General features: G+C 40.3%; 1 protein-coding gene across 1 annotated transcript in view; it reads right to left on the reverse strand.

Moving 5' to 3' along the window:
* Window positions 1–18,135, reverse strand: part of ecpas (Ecm29 proteasome adaptor and scaffold) — a 90,501-nt gene that overhangs the window by 28,357 nt on the left and 44,009 nt on the right. Inside the window, exons 20-30 of the mRNA XM_078395079.1 lie at window positions 17,541–17,672; window positions 15,592–15,754; window positions 11,102–11,274; window positions 10,183–10,284; window positions 8,024–8,147; window positions 6,324–6,469; window positions 5,846–5,900; window positions 3,439–3,553; window positions 2,754–2,822; window positions 1,186–1,303; window positions 749–916 (exon numbers count right to left, since the gene is read on the reverse strand). Of these exons, the coding sequence (XP_078251205.1) occupies window positions 749–916; window positions 1,186–1,303; window positions 2,754–2,822; window positions 3,439–3,553; window positions 5,846–5,900; window positions 6,324–6,469; window positions 8,024–8,147; window positions 10,183–10,284; window positions 11,102–11,274; window positions 15,592–15,754; window positions 17,541–17,672 (1,365 nt within the window). The remainder of the gene's footprint in view (window positions 1–748; window positions 917–1,185; window positions 1,304–2,753; window positions 2,823–3,438; window positions 3,554–5,845; window positions 5,901–6,323; window positions 6,470–8,023; window positions 8,148–10,182; window positions 10,285–11,101; window positions 11,275–15,591; window positions 15,755–17,540; window positions 17,673–18,135) is intronic.

Consider the following 18,135-nt stretch of genomic DNA (forward strand, 5'->3'; position numbering starts at 1 on the left):
CCAGTTTTCAATCAGTTCAGGAGGCAATTTGAATGGACAATAAGTGCCAGTCTTGCCAGCAATGTTCACATCATAAATGAATACATCTTTGATAGAACAATGCTTCGAAGCACGAAACCAGTCTTAATCCTGCACAGATGTTGTCCATGTAGCATAAGAATATGATGAATCATCCTTTAAAGGATCATCATGCCTCTGAATCTTATCCTTTGAAAGCATTATCATATCATATCATATATATACAGCCGGAAACAGGCCTTTTCGGCCCTCCAAGTCCGTGCCGCCCAGTGATCCCCGCACATTAACACTATCCTACACCCACTAGGGACAATTTTTACATTTACCCAGCCAATTAACCTACATACCTGTACGTCTTTGGAGTGTGGGAGGAAACCGAAGATCTCGGAGAAAACCCACGCAGGTCACGGGGAGAACGTACAAACTCCTTACAGTGCAGCACCCGTAGTCAGGATCGAACCTGAGTCTCCGGCGCTGCATTCGCTGTAAAGCAGCAACTCTACCGCTGCGCTACCGTGCCGGTACTTGCAAAAACTTGAGGTGGAAACCACTTGAAGTAAAATATTTTTTTATGTGCGAGTAAGTAACTGTGGCCAGTAATGTCAATTGGTCCAAATAAACAAATTAATAGTCTTGGGAGAAAAAAAATGAAGCCTCAAATAAGGTTATCCAATCAGTAACTGTAAAAATAATCCAAAACATCTTAGATCTGAATAAAACCTCTACTTACAGCACTTTTATCTGTGACGAGGGCATTCCAAATACTAGTCATTGCTTGTCGGATTCCAGAATTTGGGTCAAACTGATATCGATAAAGTCGCGGAACAAGTTGAGATAAATAGGGAGCCAACTGTTCTTCAGCCTTTGTTGCTATGACATTGAAACCAAAAGCTGCACCCTGCAGGGACAAGCAACAACTAATCAATAATAAAATAATAAGAGTCTGAAGAAGGGTCTAAACCCAAAACGTTACCCATTCCTTCTCTCCAGGGATGCTGCCTGTCCCGCTGAGTTACTCCAGCATTTTGTGACCACCTTTGATTTAAACCAGTATCTGCAGTTCTTTCCTACACAATCAATAATAACATTATGCTCTAATCATCAAGGTAAAACTCTGGTAATCCCCATCATCAGGTTTAGTTTGTACTTTTTTGAAACATTACTTACCTTTCGAGAGTTCCACATTGCATGATGATTGGCCAAGTTCATAAATTTGTAAACAAGATCAGGTTGATTCAGATCACTGGCAAGACTGCAAAGTTCTTTGTAAGTTGATAGTCCCTGTCTAATGAAGGCAGTAAAAGGCAAGTCAATAGATGGTCGAACACTAGGATTTATAGCTTTATCAAGAGTGAAACAGAAATAATGGGAATTGATGGCGAGAGAAATAAAGATAATTTGGCTCCTCACAGAAACACAGGATTCACAAAGATGTTTTTACTCAAGCCTAAAAGAATACATACCCAACATAAAGTGGCAGTAATTCTTATTTTCTTTTGTTACAACAGTGATAACACTTCATTGGTGAAACTTGAGACATCCTGAAACGGATGTGAAAGCTGCTGGAGAAATGCAAGACTTTGTTTCCCATCAACTTCTTATGCAAAGACTTGCTTTCTGCCTTTCAAATAAATTAATTTAAAACTCATCTATTTGCAGAATCTTTGTATTTACTTTCAACCTTTATTCCCTCTTCCCTTGATTACAAATGTGGACATTATTTTTTTTCTTCCCTATCCAGTTCTCACTTTTATTCTCCTCACTGTTGCCTTATTTTTGTCCCAGCTATTTTAAGTACGCGATGAAAGCTTACAGAACGCATAAAATGCTTATGCTGATATTCCATACTTTAATATCATAACATGCATTTTAGTCAAGTCCTGTTAGTGTGGTTCATTTGTCTTTCCTTTTGAATTTCTGCCTATGATCGTCGTTTTCAAACGCGGATGGTCCTAATATCCAGAGAGTAATGTTCCTATTTATGCATATTTTCTTTCCTCATTTCTTTTAAGTTAATGTACTTTATTTTCCCTCTGAATTGCTTCCAAAGCAATTATCTCACAGTTAAAATTAGGAAGTCAATATATATGGAAATTACAGGAATACTCCAGTTTATCTTCCCAAACTGGGAAAAAGTGAGCTGGATTCTTTTTTGGAGGTAAGGAAACTTGTTCAGGCACATCAGAATCTTATATAGGAAATTTTGTATGCAAGCTTTTCCAGAATAACTAATACAATTGTGGATGTGCAGTCATTTAATGTGTTGGATAATCTTGAGGATTTTTTTAAAAGAGGCCTTCAATAGACCAATGTTACCATTAAATTAAATAGGAACTCTGCTAAATTCTTTTTCTACAAGAATGGCAAGAACATGGAACATGATACTGCACAGACTAGTTATATAGATTATGGACACAGCGAGGAGGAAGCTGGATAAGTACATGGTGAAAGCAATAGACAATATGACAACAGAGTAAGATGAAAAATGATGGCATGAGAAATGCCAGAGCTGAGTTTCTGTGCTGCAAATTCGAATATATTTTGTGAATGACCCATGGAAATTATTTCAAAACTGTACTCCACATGCAAATTAGTTTTACATGAATTTTATTATTCTAATTAAATATGTAAAATATCAAAAAATTTAAAGAAATTATTCCATTCAATGTTTCATAAATATGCAGATGTTCATAAATATGCAGATGTTCATAAATATAATTCCAGGCTTTTCTTACCCATCAGGGGTTTGCCCCATTGAGCCTCCTTGAAATAATTCAGTATTTTCCGACAGATTCTGTTTAACCCTGTGAAAAAAATCACAGAGTTGCAATAAATCAACAATGATATTTATCCCTTATCATCACCATGTAGGATTATCCGATCATTATGACATTGATGAGTGTGGGAGAATGTAGTGAATGAACAGTACTCTTCAGTAACAGATTATTGAAGGTAAAACACTTTGAAATGTATGTTAGGAAAGAAAAGAGACATTTAAGCTTTTACTTTCTGATGTTTTTATGTTCCATATTACAAAATAATTATTTGTAAAATGTCGAGAACCAAAATCAAAGTATTATGAAATAGAAGCAATTATAAAAAAATGCTAATTCATGAAATTCTCTTGGGTATTGGATCAATCAATAAGGCTTAAAACTTAAATTTGTTAATTCCCAACAAATGAATTAACTTAACATATAACATGTTGTACTTGAATGGATTTTGTAGCAAAAAAGACCACCAGAACAGACAACAAGATTAATATGGCTAATTCAATATATTAAACATTCAAATAAGAATATGAGCCACTTCAGATCCAAATGCCTGAGAAAAGGGGATTAACTTTGTTGAAATCTTTTGCACTGATATCAGATTGTAGAGCTATCTAAAAAAGTGATCAGTTGAAGGATGTATTCTTACCTTTTTCCTGTCATAAGCGTGTCCACAAGTAATGATACCAGCTCCTGTTGATCCTGTTCAGTGCCTAGTTCATATACCAATCCAAGGCCTTTCGAAGCCACATCTTGGCTTAGCTCTACAGTATCAAACAAATAATAAACCAGGGAAATTTTCCATTTGTTCAATATATTTCAGCTATATACAGTGATCAAACAACTGTATTGTATCAAATAATTTGTTGACTATACCATAAGACCATAAAACATAGGAGTAGAATTAGGCCTCCTACTACGTCATTCAATCAAGGGGAAGGGGGGGAGGGGGAGATGGAGGGGAGGAGGAGGATAAGGGGGGAGGGGGGGTCAGAGGGGAGGGGGGAGGGAAGAGGGTGCTGCACCAATGCAGGAGAGGCTTGGGCCCAACGGGTCCACTTGGTCTAGCCTGTTTTAAAAATACCCAATATCTTGGCCTCTAGTCGTCTGCGGCAATGGACTTTCAAAAAGCCTTTGATAAGGTCCCACACAAAGATTAATGTGCAAAATTAGAGCACATGGTATTGAGGGTAGGGCATTGACATGGATAGAGAACTGGTTGGCAGACAGGAAGCAAAGAGTAGGAATTAACAGGTCCTTTTCAGAATGGCAGGCAGTGACTAGTGGGGTGCCGCATGGCTCAGTGCTGGGATCCCAGTTATTTACAATATATATTAACAATTTAGATGAAGGAACTAAATGTAACACCTCCAAGTTTGCAGATGACACAAAGCTGGGTGTCAGTGTGAGCTGCGAGGAGGATGCAATGAGGCTGCAGGGTGACTTGGATAGGTTGAGTGGCTGGGCAGATGCATGGAAGATGCAGTATAATGTGGATAAACGTGAGGTTATCCACTTTGGTGGCAAGAACACGAAGGTAGATTATTATCTGAACGGTGTCAGATTTGGAAAAGGGGAGGTGCAACAAGACCTGGGTGTCCTTGTACATCAGTCACTAAACGTAAGCATCCTGGTAGAGCAGGCAGTGATGAAAGCAAGTTGCATGTTGGCCTTCATAGTGAGAAGATTTGAGTATAGGATCAAGGAGGTCCTACTGCAGTTGTACAGGGTCGTGGTGAGACGACACCTGGAGTATTGTGTGCAGTTTTGGTCTCCTAATTTGAGGAAGGACATTCTTGAGGGAGTGCAGCGTAGGCTCACCAGGTTAATTCCCAGGATGGCGGGACTGATGTGATGAAAGAATGGATGGACTGGGCTTATATTCACTGGAATTTAGGATAAGAGGGGATCTTATAGAAATATATAATTCTTAAGGGTAGATGCAGGAAAAATGATCCCAATGTTGGGGGAAGTCCAGAACCAGGGGTCACAGTTTAAGAATAAGAGATAGGCCATTTAGGACTGAGATGAGGAAAAACTTTTTGAAACCAGAGAGTTGTGAATCTGTGGAATTCTCTGCCACAGAAGGCAGTGGTCAATTCACTGGATGTTTTCAAGAGAGAGTTAGATATAGCTCTTAGGGCTAACGGAATCAAGGGATATGGGGAGAAAGCAGGAATGGGATACTGATTTTGGATGATCAGCCATGATCATACTGAATGGTGGTGCTGGCTCGAAGGGCCGAATGGCCTACTCCTGCACCTATATTAGTTTGTTTCTATGTTTCTAATCTCACAGATTCATCACCCTCTGGTAAAAAAAAATCCCCCTTATCTCCATTCTCAAGGTACTTCCTTTTTTTCTGAGACTCTGCCTTCTGATTTCAGGCTCTCGCATTACTGTAAACATCCTTTTCTACGTTCACTCTATCTAGGCCTTTCATTATCCGGTTGGTTTCAATGAGATTCCCCTCTCCCCCCCCCCCCCCCCCCCCTCCCCCACTCTTCTAAACTCCAGCGAGTACAGGCCCAGAGCCTTCAAACCATACGTTAAATTGCAGTAAATTGTTTCCCTAATGATAATTTCTGACATAGATTTTTTTTAATTGTAAGATTTTGTTTTGATTTTAATATTTTTCTGCAATGCCCAATGCACTATCCAAATTAAAATACATATAGTTAAAGGATTTTCATGGCTTTAAGATTTCAATTCTAATTAAATCTTGAGATAGATCATATTGCAATTATTCGTTCACAAAATTTGACAAATTGAATATTTATTTATTCAATCAAATATTTTATTCATTGGCTTAAAAGTTTTAACTTTGATGACAAATAAAAGCAGTTTCTATTTGATGCATTATTACATTTGGAATTAAGCACATTTCTGACTTGCGTGTGCTGGCAATATCAATTGAACTGATTCAGTAAAAATATACTCTAGGGATGAGAAAGTTAATGAGTAACAATCTTGAGTATTTATATCTAAACTCAGTATTCCTTGATAAGCAGCGAAAGAAATAGCATGAGCTCAGATTAAAATTTAAGAAAACTTACCATCATTCTCTGATAAAATAGAGATGAATGCACCCTGAATTTCTTTTAAATGACTCTGTAAAAAATTATGTGAACAATCCATCTGAGTTTGGAGAAATTGTTATAAATCAAACTTTGAACATAATGTAGTAACTTTTCTGACTTTTTGGGCCATGAGAAATTGTACTAATGAGCAATCAATTTCTCATGTGGAATATTGTTTCCACAGAAAAGGTTTAGTTAGAAGCATTAAAAAACCCAACTCAGTCTTGAAAATCTTTTTCAATATAAATACAGGTACATTTTGACACAATTCTAGTATGTTCTAGTATGTTCACCCATTTCAAAAAGATGCCTGCGCCACAGAACAATTTTAATGTAAAAAAAAAATCCATTTCATTGCATCCACTGTTAATTCATTATACTTTCCTATGCATTCAGAAATTATGGACACTTGGCAACATTTTCATTTGAAAATAAATTAAATTAATGCCCTTACCTTGATCTCCTTGTGTTGACTCAATTTTCTCACCAGTGATAAAAGCCAGATTGAGGAAGCCTGGCGATGGTGGGGATTAGGACTAACAATGTATTTCTTGAGGATTTCATCCAGTACCCATGGAACAACATCGTTTACTTTAATAGCTTCAGGATTTAAAATAACAAAGATGGTTGAGTTGATGAGACACATCCAATATCCAAACCATGTGAATACATCTTTCTTTTGAGAGTAAAGGCCGCTGGATGAATCTTACTGCTGGGTACAGTCATTTAAATTGAAATAAGCCCCTGATTTGAGCACGTGTCCAGTACTTAATGACAGGTCATAGGGTTCAATTTATCAATTTGCTTTGGTGCAGGATTCAAGATCATTCAATGCCTTCAGACCCCACAGTAAACTTTACTCGCACTTCTTGGCCATTTCAATTCACAGGTCTTCAAGCGCTCTCATCAGACTATGTTCTCTCATAAGGATTGACTTTCTCCTTCCCTCCCACATAGATATCCAGTTCCCATGACTCTTCCAATCCTTCACCTACTGCTACCTTCATGTTTGGAAGCACAAATGCTTTGACTGCTCTGGTAGGTGCAAGGTGGTTGCTCTTGGATGGGAACCAGGGAGACCTAGCGAATTGGATACAGAATTGGTTTAATGGTTGCCAACTTTCCTATTGATGTATCTGTCCACGTGACTTTTAAATGCAATTATAGTACCTGCCTCACCTCCCTTTTCTGGAAACGCATTCCTTATACTTACCATATTCTGAGTGAAAAAGGTTGATCCTCGGGTTCCTATTAAATCTTTTCTCTATGTTTTTTGATTCCCCTACCCTGGATAAAGGACTCTGAATTTACCCTATCGATTCCTGTCATTACTTAATGCACCTCTACAAGGTCACCCCTCAGCCTCCTGTGCTCCAAGAAATCAAGTCCTAGCCTGCCCAACCTTTCCCTACAGCTCTCGAATCCTGCCAACATCCTTGCAAGTCTTCTCAGTACTCTTTCCATCCTAACGACATATTTCCTATAGCAAGGAGACCAAAACAGAACACTATACTCCAAATGCAACCTCACCAATGTCTTGTACAACTGTAACATAACATTCCATCTTCTGTACTCAGTACCCTGACTGACAAATGCCAATGTACTGAAAGCCTCCTACACCACCCAATCAACTCGTTCACCACTTTCGGGAAACTATGTACCTGTGCTATATATCTCTGCTTTATAACACTTCCCAGGGCCCTATCATTCAGTGCGAAAGACCTGCCGTGGTCATTTGTTGAGCTGATCAAGATCCTGCTGTATTTTTTATAGTTATTTTCACTGTCAATGATACCACCCACTTTAGTGTCATTTACAAACTTACTAATCATGTCTTGTACATTCTCATCAAAATCATTTACATAAACCACAAACAACAAAAGGTTCAGCAGTGAGCCCTGAGGCACAGTCCTCCAGTCTGAAAAACAACCTTCCACTACCATCCTCTGCTTCGTTCCATGAAGCCAATTCTGTATGCAGTTTGCTAGCTCTCCCTGGATCCCATGTGATCTAACCTTTCAGAACAGCCTATCACGGGAACCTATCAAAGACTCCATTCTTCTTGAACGTTAAAAGGACATTTGCAAGAATTTGTCATGAACTGAACATGTTTTGAAAGCACTTGCATAAGTGCACAAATTGTCTTCAACTTACTATCTGGAGGTGTGTATTCCCTCTCAGCAACCAGCCACAGATCACGCGCTGCCAGTGAGCTAGTCCCTATTGCAGCATTAGTGATTGCTTCTCCAACTGTGAACTGCAGGTCTATTTGCTTTGCCTGGGAAGAAATAAATGTAAATGCATTATTTAAGGTATGAATTTTAAGGGATAACTGGAAACAAATGGGATTTAATGACTTTTGGAAACAATAATTCTACGAGTTAGGCCTGAGTTAGAATGCATTTTTCTACAGTATCCTGTGAGAGAATTAATTCTCAATATGTGGCACAAATGTAAAGTATGATGCGTGGGAAAGCTGAAAAAATTGAGAGAGCCCTTGGGTGGACTGGTAGGAGTTGGAAAGGAATACAGGGGGAGAGAGTTACATGAAACTGGAAAGTTCAATGTTCAGACCATTGAGCTATGGGCTAGCCAAGTGGAATATAAGTTCCAGTTTGCAATTACGCCAATGGCATCCACTTTGTAATTATGGAGAATGCCAAGGACATATAGATTGGTACGGGATGGGGAAGGCAGCTCAAGATGATCATTGTGGTCGGAGCACAGGTGCTCTGCAAAACATTTGCCTAATCTATGCCTGGTTTCACCATTATAGAGGAAGCACATCACAAGCAGCAAATGCAACTGACTAGGTTGAAGGAGTGCACATATATCTTTGCCACACCTTGACAAGCAGTTTAGGTCCCTGAATAATGATGACGGAGATGGTGTTGAGACAAATATTGCACCTGCTATGGTTGCAAAGATAAGTGCCAGGGGATGGATAGTGGGAAGGTGTAAGTAGACCAGGGAGTCACAGAGAGTGGTCTTTGCAGGAGGGAAGGAGATGCAGCTGCCGTTGGGATCCCATTGGTGCTGGTGGAAGTGGCAACGGTTGACATGTTGGATCTGGATGCTAGTTAGGTGAAAGGTGAGGACCAGGGAACGATATCTATGTTCTGTCTCTGGTCGATTGAAAACATGTAGGACATGTGGGAAATGTGACTGGGGGCTCCATCAACTATGGCAGAGAAGAAGCCACCTTTCTTAAAGGAAGACATTCCAGAAGTCCTTGAGTGGAAAATTTTGTCTTAAGAAAAGATGCAGTGGCGATAGATAAACTGAGAGAATGGAATGGCATCCCTTCCAAGAAAAAGATGGGAGAAGGTGTAGTCAAGGTAGCTGTGGGGATGCATGGATTTATATAAGAATTTGGTGGATAGTTGAGATAGATAGATAACTTAGGTACACAAACAATGTAGGTAGACAGATAAGACATTTTATGTAGACAAACAATTTATAGAGACAGATAGACAATTTATGTAGATAGATAAGACAATTTATGTAGAGACAGACAATAAATGGCCCTAGAAAGCATTTTATCGGGATGCATCACAGTACGGTTTAGGAACAGCTCCATCTAAGACAACAAGAAACTGCCGAAAGTTGTGGACATAGTCCAGACCATCACAAAACCACCAACGGGTCAGCCATCCGTTTGCCACCACAGATGTTGCATGACCTGCTGAGTTCTTCCAGCAGTTTTTTTTAAAACTTTGAAGTCAGGGTACTTTACAGGCAACATTACAGGTGCTTTTCACCCACAGAAGCTGGCGAGTGTTCAAACAGACACAGAACCAATGGTTGCAATGCTGTTGGCATTTTAATAGATCAACATTCAAAATACTTCATTTTTCTATTGTGCACTCCACAAACATTCATCAAAACTTTGTCCGTAACCACCAAACTTTATCATAGGACAAAATAAGATGGTATATGGCAATATTACCATTTTGTAGTCAAACAGTCCCACCTACATTTCTTTATCTCACAAATTGCAGCAGCTTGAAGAGGCCACTCACTTCTACCTTCTCTGGGGTAAGTAGGGACGAGTTACAATTTATTGTTGACCACCATCACCCAACATTGTCTTTCGAACCATCGCTTAATTGCACCATTAGCATAACTTTATGATATGAACTGCGGTGATTGAGGATAGCACATCCGTACATCAGCAACAGGTGGGGTAGTTGATGCCGATTAATATATCAGGACAATGGATACATGAACAAAATACATACTTAAATTGTTTGATAATGGTATCAGTGATAAATTTGGTAGCATTTTCTACAAATGCGAATTGAAATGCTTACCTCAACAGAGTCCATCAATCCTTGTAATAGTTTCTTTTGATGAGGAAAATCTGCATCTCCAATTGGCAAATAACCCAGTGTCTGCACTGCCCGTTCTTTCATCTATAGAAATAGAATGATATCCCATAATGAGTCTGAAGAAGTGTCCCGACCCAAAATGACACCTATCTATGTTCTCCAGAGATGCTGTCTGAGCGACTGAGTTACTCTAGCACTTTGTGCCTTTTTTTATTCCATAACCAAACTTGCCTTTCACTGATAGATTTGATTAATACAATTGTACACAAGTGAATATTAAGAAAAAACATTTGAGTAAGAAAATTTGAACGGCAAAATTTCAATCAACATTACAGGCAACCCCTTCGGGCACGGAAGGTTGCATTCCAAGAAAACTATCCACATCGTGATTTTCTGTAATGTGAAGCCACATCATCTGCACAAGTGTCAAGAAATGCGAATTCATGACTTGGAGAAGAAGTTTCTTCATTCAGATGGTGGTGAAACTGGAGAATTATCTGCCACAGAAGGGTCCAGAGATCAAATTATTGAATATATTTAGGGAGATGGATAGATTTTCAGACACAGATGGCATGAAGTGATATGGGGAGATGTTGGAAACATTGTGCCTAGGGAGATTATTCACGTTTAAAATAAATAGCAGAGCAGGTTTGGAAAGGCTAAATGGCTTATCCTTCTACAATTTTACCTATTCATGAAACATAGAATCTCGAGTTCCTCCTACAACATAGATTCATCACCTGAAGATGCCTCAAAAACCAAAGGAATGCGCAAATACAGACAATTCAAACTGTGAAGGGGAATAATTAATGACTGCTATTTACAGGTGAGTGATCAAATCTACCTCTTTTAAAGGAATGATGACAAAAACATAACTGGTAGTATAAAGATGAATCATTACCTTGTTGCTCTCTTTGCTTAACGAGAGTTTACCCAACAAGCTCCCAACTAAGCGCAGTTTTGTGAACCCTGGGCCTTCATTTGCAATGGGTAAAGCACCATTCCTCCCCATTTCACCAATTGCCACACAGGCAGCCAAAGCCAGAGAAGGGGACGCATCATCTAAAAATGAAGCTGAAAGATTTTTGATTAATATGTGTGCACAAATATGCATACAAGCAAATCATATATTTAATCAATGAACATAATAGTACAGCACAGAAATAGGCCCTTCAGCCCAAACTCCATACCAAGTAAAACTAATCTGTACGTGATCCATACACATTCTCTGCATATCTACATGTCTATCCAAAATCCTCTTAAATGACGCTTTCATATCTGCCTCTACCACCACCCCTGGCAACACACTGCAGGCAGCCACCACTCTCTTTAGTTTAGTTTAGAGATACAGAGAGGAAACTGGACCTTCTGCCCATCGAGTCCGCATCGACCAACGATCCCTGTACACCAGCACCATCCTACACACTAGGGACAATTTACAATTTTTACCAAAGCCAATCGATCCACAAACCTGTACGTCATTGGAGCGTGGGAGGAAACCAAAGCTCCTGGAGAAAACCCACACGGTCACAGGGTGAATGTACGTACGTACAGCGTACTCAGGATCAAACCTGGGTCTCGAGTGCTGTAAAGTAGCAACTCGACCGCTGCGCCACTGTGCTGGATGTCAAAAGCAAAGCTTGTATAACCATATCTCCTTTAAACTTTGCCCCTCTCACCTTAAAGCTGTGCCCTCTAGACTACAACATTTCCTCCATTAGAAAAACATATTGACTGTCTACTCTATCTATGTCTCATAATTTTATGTACTTCTTATGTCTTTGCTCAGCCTCCAAATCTCCAGAGAAAACTCTCCTTATAGCTTATAACCTCTAATCAAGGCAGTATTCTGGCAAACATCTTCTGCACCCTCTCCAAAGCCTCCACATCCTTTCTGTGATGAGGCAAACTGGACTGCACATAATGTTTAAAATGCAGCCTGACCACAGTCCCTCATGGCTGCAGAATCACTTGCTAACTCTTAATCTCAATGCACCAACTCTTGAAGATCAGCATACAGTGCCCTCCATAATGTTTGAGACAAAGATCCATCATTTATTTATTTGCCTCTGTACTCCACAATTTGAGATTTGTAATAGAAAAAAAAAAAACATGTAGTTAAAGTGCACATTGTCAGATTTTATTAAAGGCCATTTTTATACATTTTGGTTTCACCATGTAGAAATTACAGCTGTGTTTATACAGAGTCCCCCCCCATTTCAGGGCACCATAATGTTTGGGACACATGGCGTCACAGGCATTTGTAATTGCTCTGGTGTGTTTAAATGCCTCCTTAATGCAGGTATAAGAGAGCACCTAGTCTTTCCTCCAGTCTTTCCATTACCTTTGGAAACTTTTATTGTTGTTTATCAACATGAGGACCAAAGTTGTGCCAATGAAAGTCAAAGAAGCCATTATGAGACTGAGAAACAAGAATAAAACTGTTAAGAGACATCAGCCAAACCTTAGGCTTACCAAAATCGATTGTTTGGAACATCATTAAGAAAGAGAGCACTGGTGAGCTTACTAATCGCAAAGGGACTGGCAGGCCAAGGAAGACCTCCACAGCTGATGACAGAAGAATTCTCTCTATCATAAAGAAAAATCCCCAAACACCTGTCTGACAGATCAGAAACACTCTTCAGGTGTGGATTTGTCAATGACCACTGTCCACAGAAGACTTCATGAACAGAAATACAGAGGCTACACTGCAAGATGCAAACCACTGGTTAGCTGCAAAAATAGGACAGCCAGGTTAGTTTCCCAATAAGAACTTAAAAGAGCAACCACAGTTCTGGAAAAAAGGTCTTGTGGATAGATGAGACAAAGATTAACTTATATCAGAGTGATGGCAAGAGCAAAGTATGGAGGAGAGAAGGAACTTCCCAAGATTCAAAGCATACCACCTCATCTGTGAAACACGGTGGTAGGGGGCGTTATGGCCTGGGCATGTATGGCTCACTTATCTTCATTGATGATACAAATGCTGATGGTAGTAGCATAATGAATTCTGAAGTGTATAGACACATCCTATCAGCTCAAGTTCAAACAAATGCCTCAAAACTCATTGGCCGGTGGTTCATTCTACAGTAAGACAATGATCCCAAACGTACTGCTAAAGCAACAAAGGAGTTTTTCAAAGCTAAAAAATGGTAAATTCTTGAGTGGCCAAGTCAATCGCCCGATCTGAACCCAATTGAGCATGCCTTTTATATGCTGAAGAGAAAACTGAAGGGGACCAGCCCCCAAAACAAGCATAAGCTAAAGATGGCTGTAATTCAGGCCTGGCAGAGCATCACCAGAGAAGACACCCAGCAACTGGTGATGTCCATGAATCGCAGACTTCAAGCAGTCATTGCACGCAAAGGATATGCAACAAAATACTAAACATGACTACTTTCATTTACATGACATTGATGTGTCCCAAACATTATGGCGCCCTGAAATGGGGGGGGGACGGACTATGTATAAATACTGCTGTAATTTCTACATGGTGAAACTGAAATGTATAAAATCTGCCTTTATTAAAATCTGACAATGTGCACTTTAACCACATGTGATTTTTTTTCTATTACAAATCTCAAATTGTGGAGTACAGAGGCAAATAAATAAATAATGGGTCTTTGTCCCAAACATTATGGAGGGCACTGTATATGCCTTCTTTACCATTCTGCCTACTTGTTTTGCCACTTTCAGGGAACAATGGACTGGAAGCTCAAGATGTCTCTGTACATCAATGTTTCGTTTAGTTTAGTTTAGATACAGCGCGGAAATAGGCCCTTCGGCCCACTGGGTCCGGGCCAACCAGCGATCCCCGCACGTTAACACTATCCTACACCCACTAGGGACAATTTTTATATTTACCAAGCCAATTAATCTACAAACTGTAAGTCTTTGGAGTGTGGGAGGAAACCAAAGATCTCGGAGAAAACCCACGCAGGTCACAGGGAGAACGTGCAAACTCCGTACAGACAGCGCCCGTAGTCGGGATCGAACCCGGGTGTCCGGCGCTGCATTCGCTGTAAGGCAACTACCGCTGCGCCACACTGACCGCTCACTGCACCACCGTGACTCACCGACCAATGATCCCCGCACCTTAACACACACACACTCAAAACAATTTACACTTAGACCAAGCCAATAAACCTACAAATGTCTTAGGAAACGTGTTGTCTGCAAACATACTAATCAACCCACCTATATTTAAGTCCAAGTCTTTTATACATATCACACACAACAGAGGTTCCAGCACAGATCCTGCAAACTCCGCTGGTCTGTCCTCCAGCTAGAATAAAACTTTTATAGACAATAGGTGCAGGAGTAGGCCATTTGGCCCTTCGAGCCAGCACCGCCATTCAATGTGATCATGGCTGATCATTCTCAATCAGTACCCCGTTCCTGCCTTCTCCCCATACCCCCTGACTCCGCTATCCTTAAGAGCTCTATCTATCTCTCTCTTGAATGCATTCAGAGAATTGGCCTCCACTGCCTTCTGAGGCAGAGAATTCCACAGATTCACAACTCTCTGACTGAAAACGTTTTTCCTCATCTCCGTTCTAAATGGCCTACCCCTTATTCTTAAACTGTGGCCCCTGGTTCTGGACTCCCCCAACATTGGGAACATGTTTCCTGCCTCTAACGTTTCCAACCCCTTAATAATCTTATACGTTTCGATAAGATCCCCTCTCATCCTTCTAAATTCCAGTGTATACAAGCCTAGTCGCTCCAGTCTTTCAACATATGACAGTCCCGCCATTCCGGGAATTAACCTAGTAAACCTACGCTGCATGCCCTCAATAGCAAGAATATCCTTCCTCAAATTTGGAGACCAAAACTGCACACAATACTCCAGGTGCAGGCTCACTAGGGCCCTGTACAACTGCAGAAGGACCTCTTTGCTCCTATACTCAACTCCTTTTGTTATGAAGGCCAACATTCCATTGGCTTTCTTCACTGCCTGCTGTACCTGCATGCTTCCTTTCAGTGACTGCCCTGTGCCTTTTATGAAAAAGCCAGTTCTGAATCCAAATGACCAAATCACTGTGGATCCCATGTACCCACGGACAAAGCCACGTTGATTGTGTCTAATTAGCCCATTCTGTGCCAAATGTTGGTAAATCTTATCCCAGAGATTCCTCTCCAATAGCTTCACAACCACTGACTTTGTAAGACTCACCGATCTATAATTTCCTGGATTATCTCTACATTTCATCTAAAACAAAGATTTTTGTTAAAACTCTTACAATCTCCTCTCTTGCCTCTCTCAATAGCCTGGGAGGGATTCTGTCAGGCCCTGGGGGTTTATCCACCTTAATGCTCTTTGAGTGCCCAAAAACCATCGCCTCACAAAATTATTAAACACAATGCAGAATTATATTCCAATTTAATTACTAATTGCTTCCGTGGTTGACTGAAGTAACTGGTCCTCCAGAAGTTCCTGAGGTTCCGATTCTTCCATATCTTGGATATCTAATCCTGTTTTCTTCTTTCTGTTCAAGTAGCGTCCTACCATATATCCTAAAGCTAGCAAAGCTCCGTGCTGTGTTTCAGGGCTCTATGAGAAAAGGATACAGAAAATATAAAGAAATGTCTTTTTTTTTCTGATGAAACTACATCAATATAAATCAAGGAACAGTTGAAGAACCTATTCCCGTGCAGCTTTAACATTTGTACCTAATTGACTCTGGGAAATTGTGCAGGCTTGTGTCAACAAACAGTTGGGCAATTTTAATCCAGCCAATTGTTACAGCATCATGTTAGAGCTCATATGCAGCAAATTGAAGGCTGACATCAACAATTCTATCCAGCTGGATTTTTTTCCAGCAATAACCTGTTCAATTAGTGCTCAGTTAGGCTCCATCAGGATCACCTCCTCAGAAGCAACATAGATCATAAGGAATAGGAGTAGAATTAGGCCATTCAATCATGGCCGATCTATCTCTCCCTCCTAACCCAATTCTCCTGCCTTTTCCCCATAACCTCTGACACCTGCATTAATCAAGAATCTATCTATCTCTGCCTTAAAAATATCCACTGACTTGGCCTCTACACCCTTCTGTGACAAGAATTCCACAGACATCACTCTCTGACTAAGAAACTTCTCCACATCTCCTTCCTAAAAGAACGTCCTTTAATTCTGAGGCTATGACCTCTAGTCCTAGACTCTCCTCCCAGTGGAAACATCCTCTCCACATCCACTCTATCCAAGCCTTTCACTATTCTGTATGTTTCAATGAGGTCCACCCTCATTCTTCTAAACTCCAGCGAGTACAAGCCCAGTGCCGACAAACGCTCATCATAGGTTAACCTACTCATTCCTGGGATCATTCTTGTAAACCTCTTCTGGACCCTCTCCAGAGCCAGCACATCCATCCTCAGATATGGTGCCCAAAATTGCTCACAATATTCCAAATGAGAACTTGCCAGCGTCTTATAGAGCCTCAACATAGAGAGAGGATTTGCAGTCCATTGTGAGTTCCTTAGATAATAAATTTATGCTCAGAAGCAGCAAAATTGGGTAACAACCAAGGTTGAGTGGACAACAAGAAAGAAACCAGTTCTTGATATTCAATACTGCAACAATATTATTGTTCAATCCCTCAAATTCAATATCAACCCTTCACCAATGATTCAACTGGATGAGTCTCTTGACCTACAGCTATGGGACTGTAGCATTGAATAATTCACCATTAAATGTACCAATGCTGCTCATCAGTTCAACCTAGAAGGGTGATGATCCCTCAGTACTTGTCTGGACTGGTATAGCTTCAGTACTCCAATGCAACTTCAAAAATCCATTCATGACAAATCAGTTCTGTCAGTTAGTACTCCATTCATGATTTGCAACATCTATCTCAGCTCCAATACAGCACTGGGGCTGAAATGTGTATCATTTATAGAGCAAATGCCAACCTGCAAAAATAACTCCTTCGACATATGAAAATTTGCGTCACTTGACATAGATGAGCGACAGGTGTGTGGGAAAACCAACACTTCGAGCATCTCCTTCAGGTACACCATGTTAATGTGAACACTTATCACCAATGCTGCAATGTCTCTGCTTCAGAATTCTGAAACTCCCTGTACGAACACCTGAACTATCTGGATAACAGAACTTTCATTAACTGGGGATGGGCAACACAAACAATCTAAATAATTACCGGAGTATTATTGTATGAAATTAAATTGTGTCTCAACTTCACCGATAAGAAGAAAATAACCCATTTCCATTTACCTAACCTTATTCTGAAATGGGGAGTGGTTTATTTACTGAGGAGTCTCAAAGCAGGGAAGACAGTATTTCAAGGTTAATGGCAATATTCATTGAAGTGAATACTTACACTGTCTTTAGCGCACTTAATGAGGTTCTGAACGGCCAAGTGGAAATCATTCCCAGACATGGTGGACAGCACTACTGCGTAAAACTGTGCTGCCAGCTCACGCATCTCATCTTTGTTTGTGGTCATAAATATCTTTAGTGGAGGGAGGAGAAAAGAAACATAGAGCAAATATATGTCTTATTTCAATAAAAGATTCTTGAAGAACAATGCAGCCCTTTGTCCCTCTTCTACAATCTCCCGCTTCTGCCTCCATCAGAGGAAATAAGCTGGTGACAGGATCAGACAGGGTATGGATATGAGAAAGAATGATAAGGACTGGGTGATACAGCTGTGTGGGTGGTGCACATACATGTGATTGTTATGTGTGTGTGGTCCATACACATCCACATGTGCCATGCCTGCGTGAATATGGATGTCCTCAGAGACGGTTTGATGTCAAAGAGAGGATTGTTTAGTTTAGAGCATGGCAACAGACATTTCGGCCCACCGACTCCGCGTCAACCATCAATCACCCATTCACACTCGTTCTATATTATCCCAGTCCCCACACACTAGAAGTGATTTACAGCAACCAATTAAACAACAAAGCACGTCT

This window comes from Rhinoraja longicauda, chromosome 3, assembly GCF_053455715.1.
Source record: "Rhinoraja longicauda isolate Sanriku21f chromosome 3, sRhiLon1.1, whole genome shotgun sequence".
NCBI classification, from domain to species: Eukaryota; Metazoa; Chordata; class Chondrichthyes; order Rajiformes; family Arhynchobatidae; genus Rhinoraja; species Rhinoraja longicauda.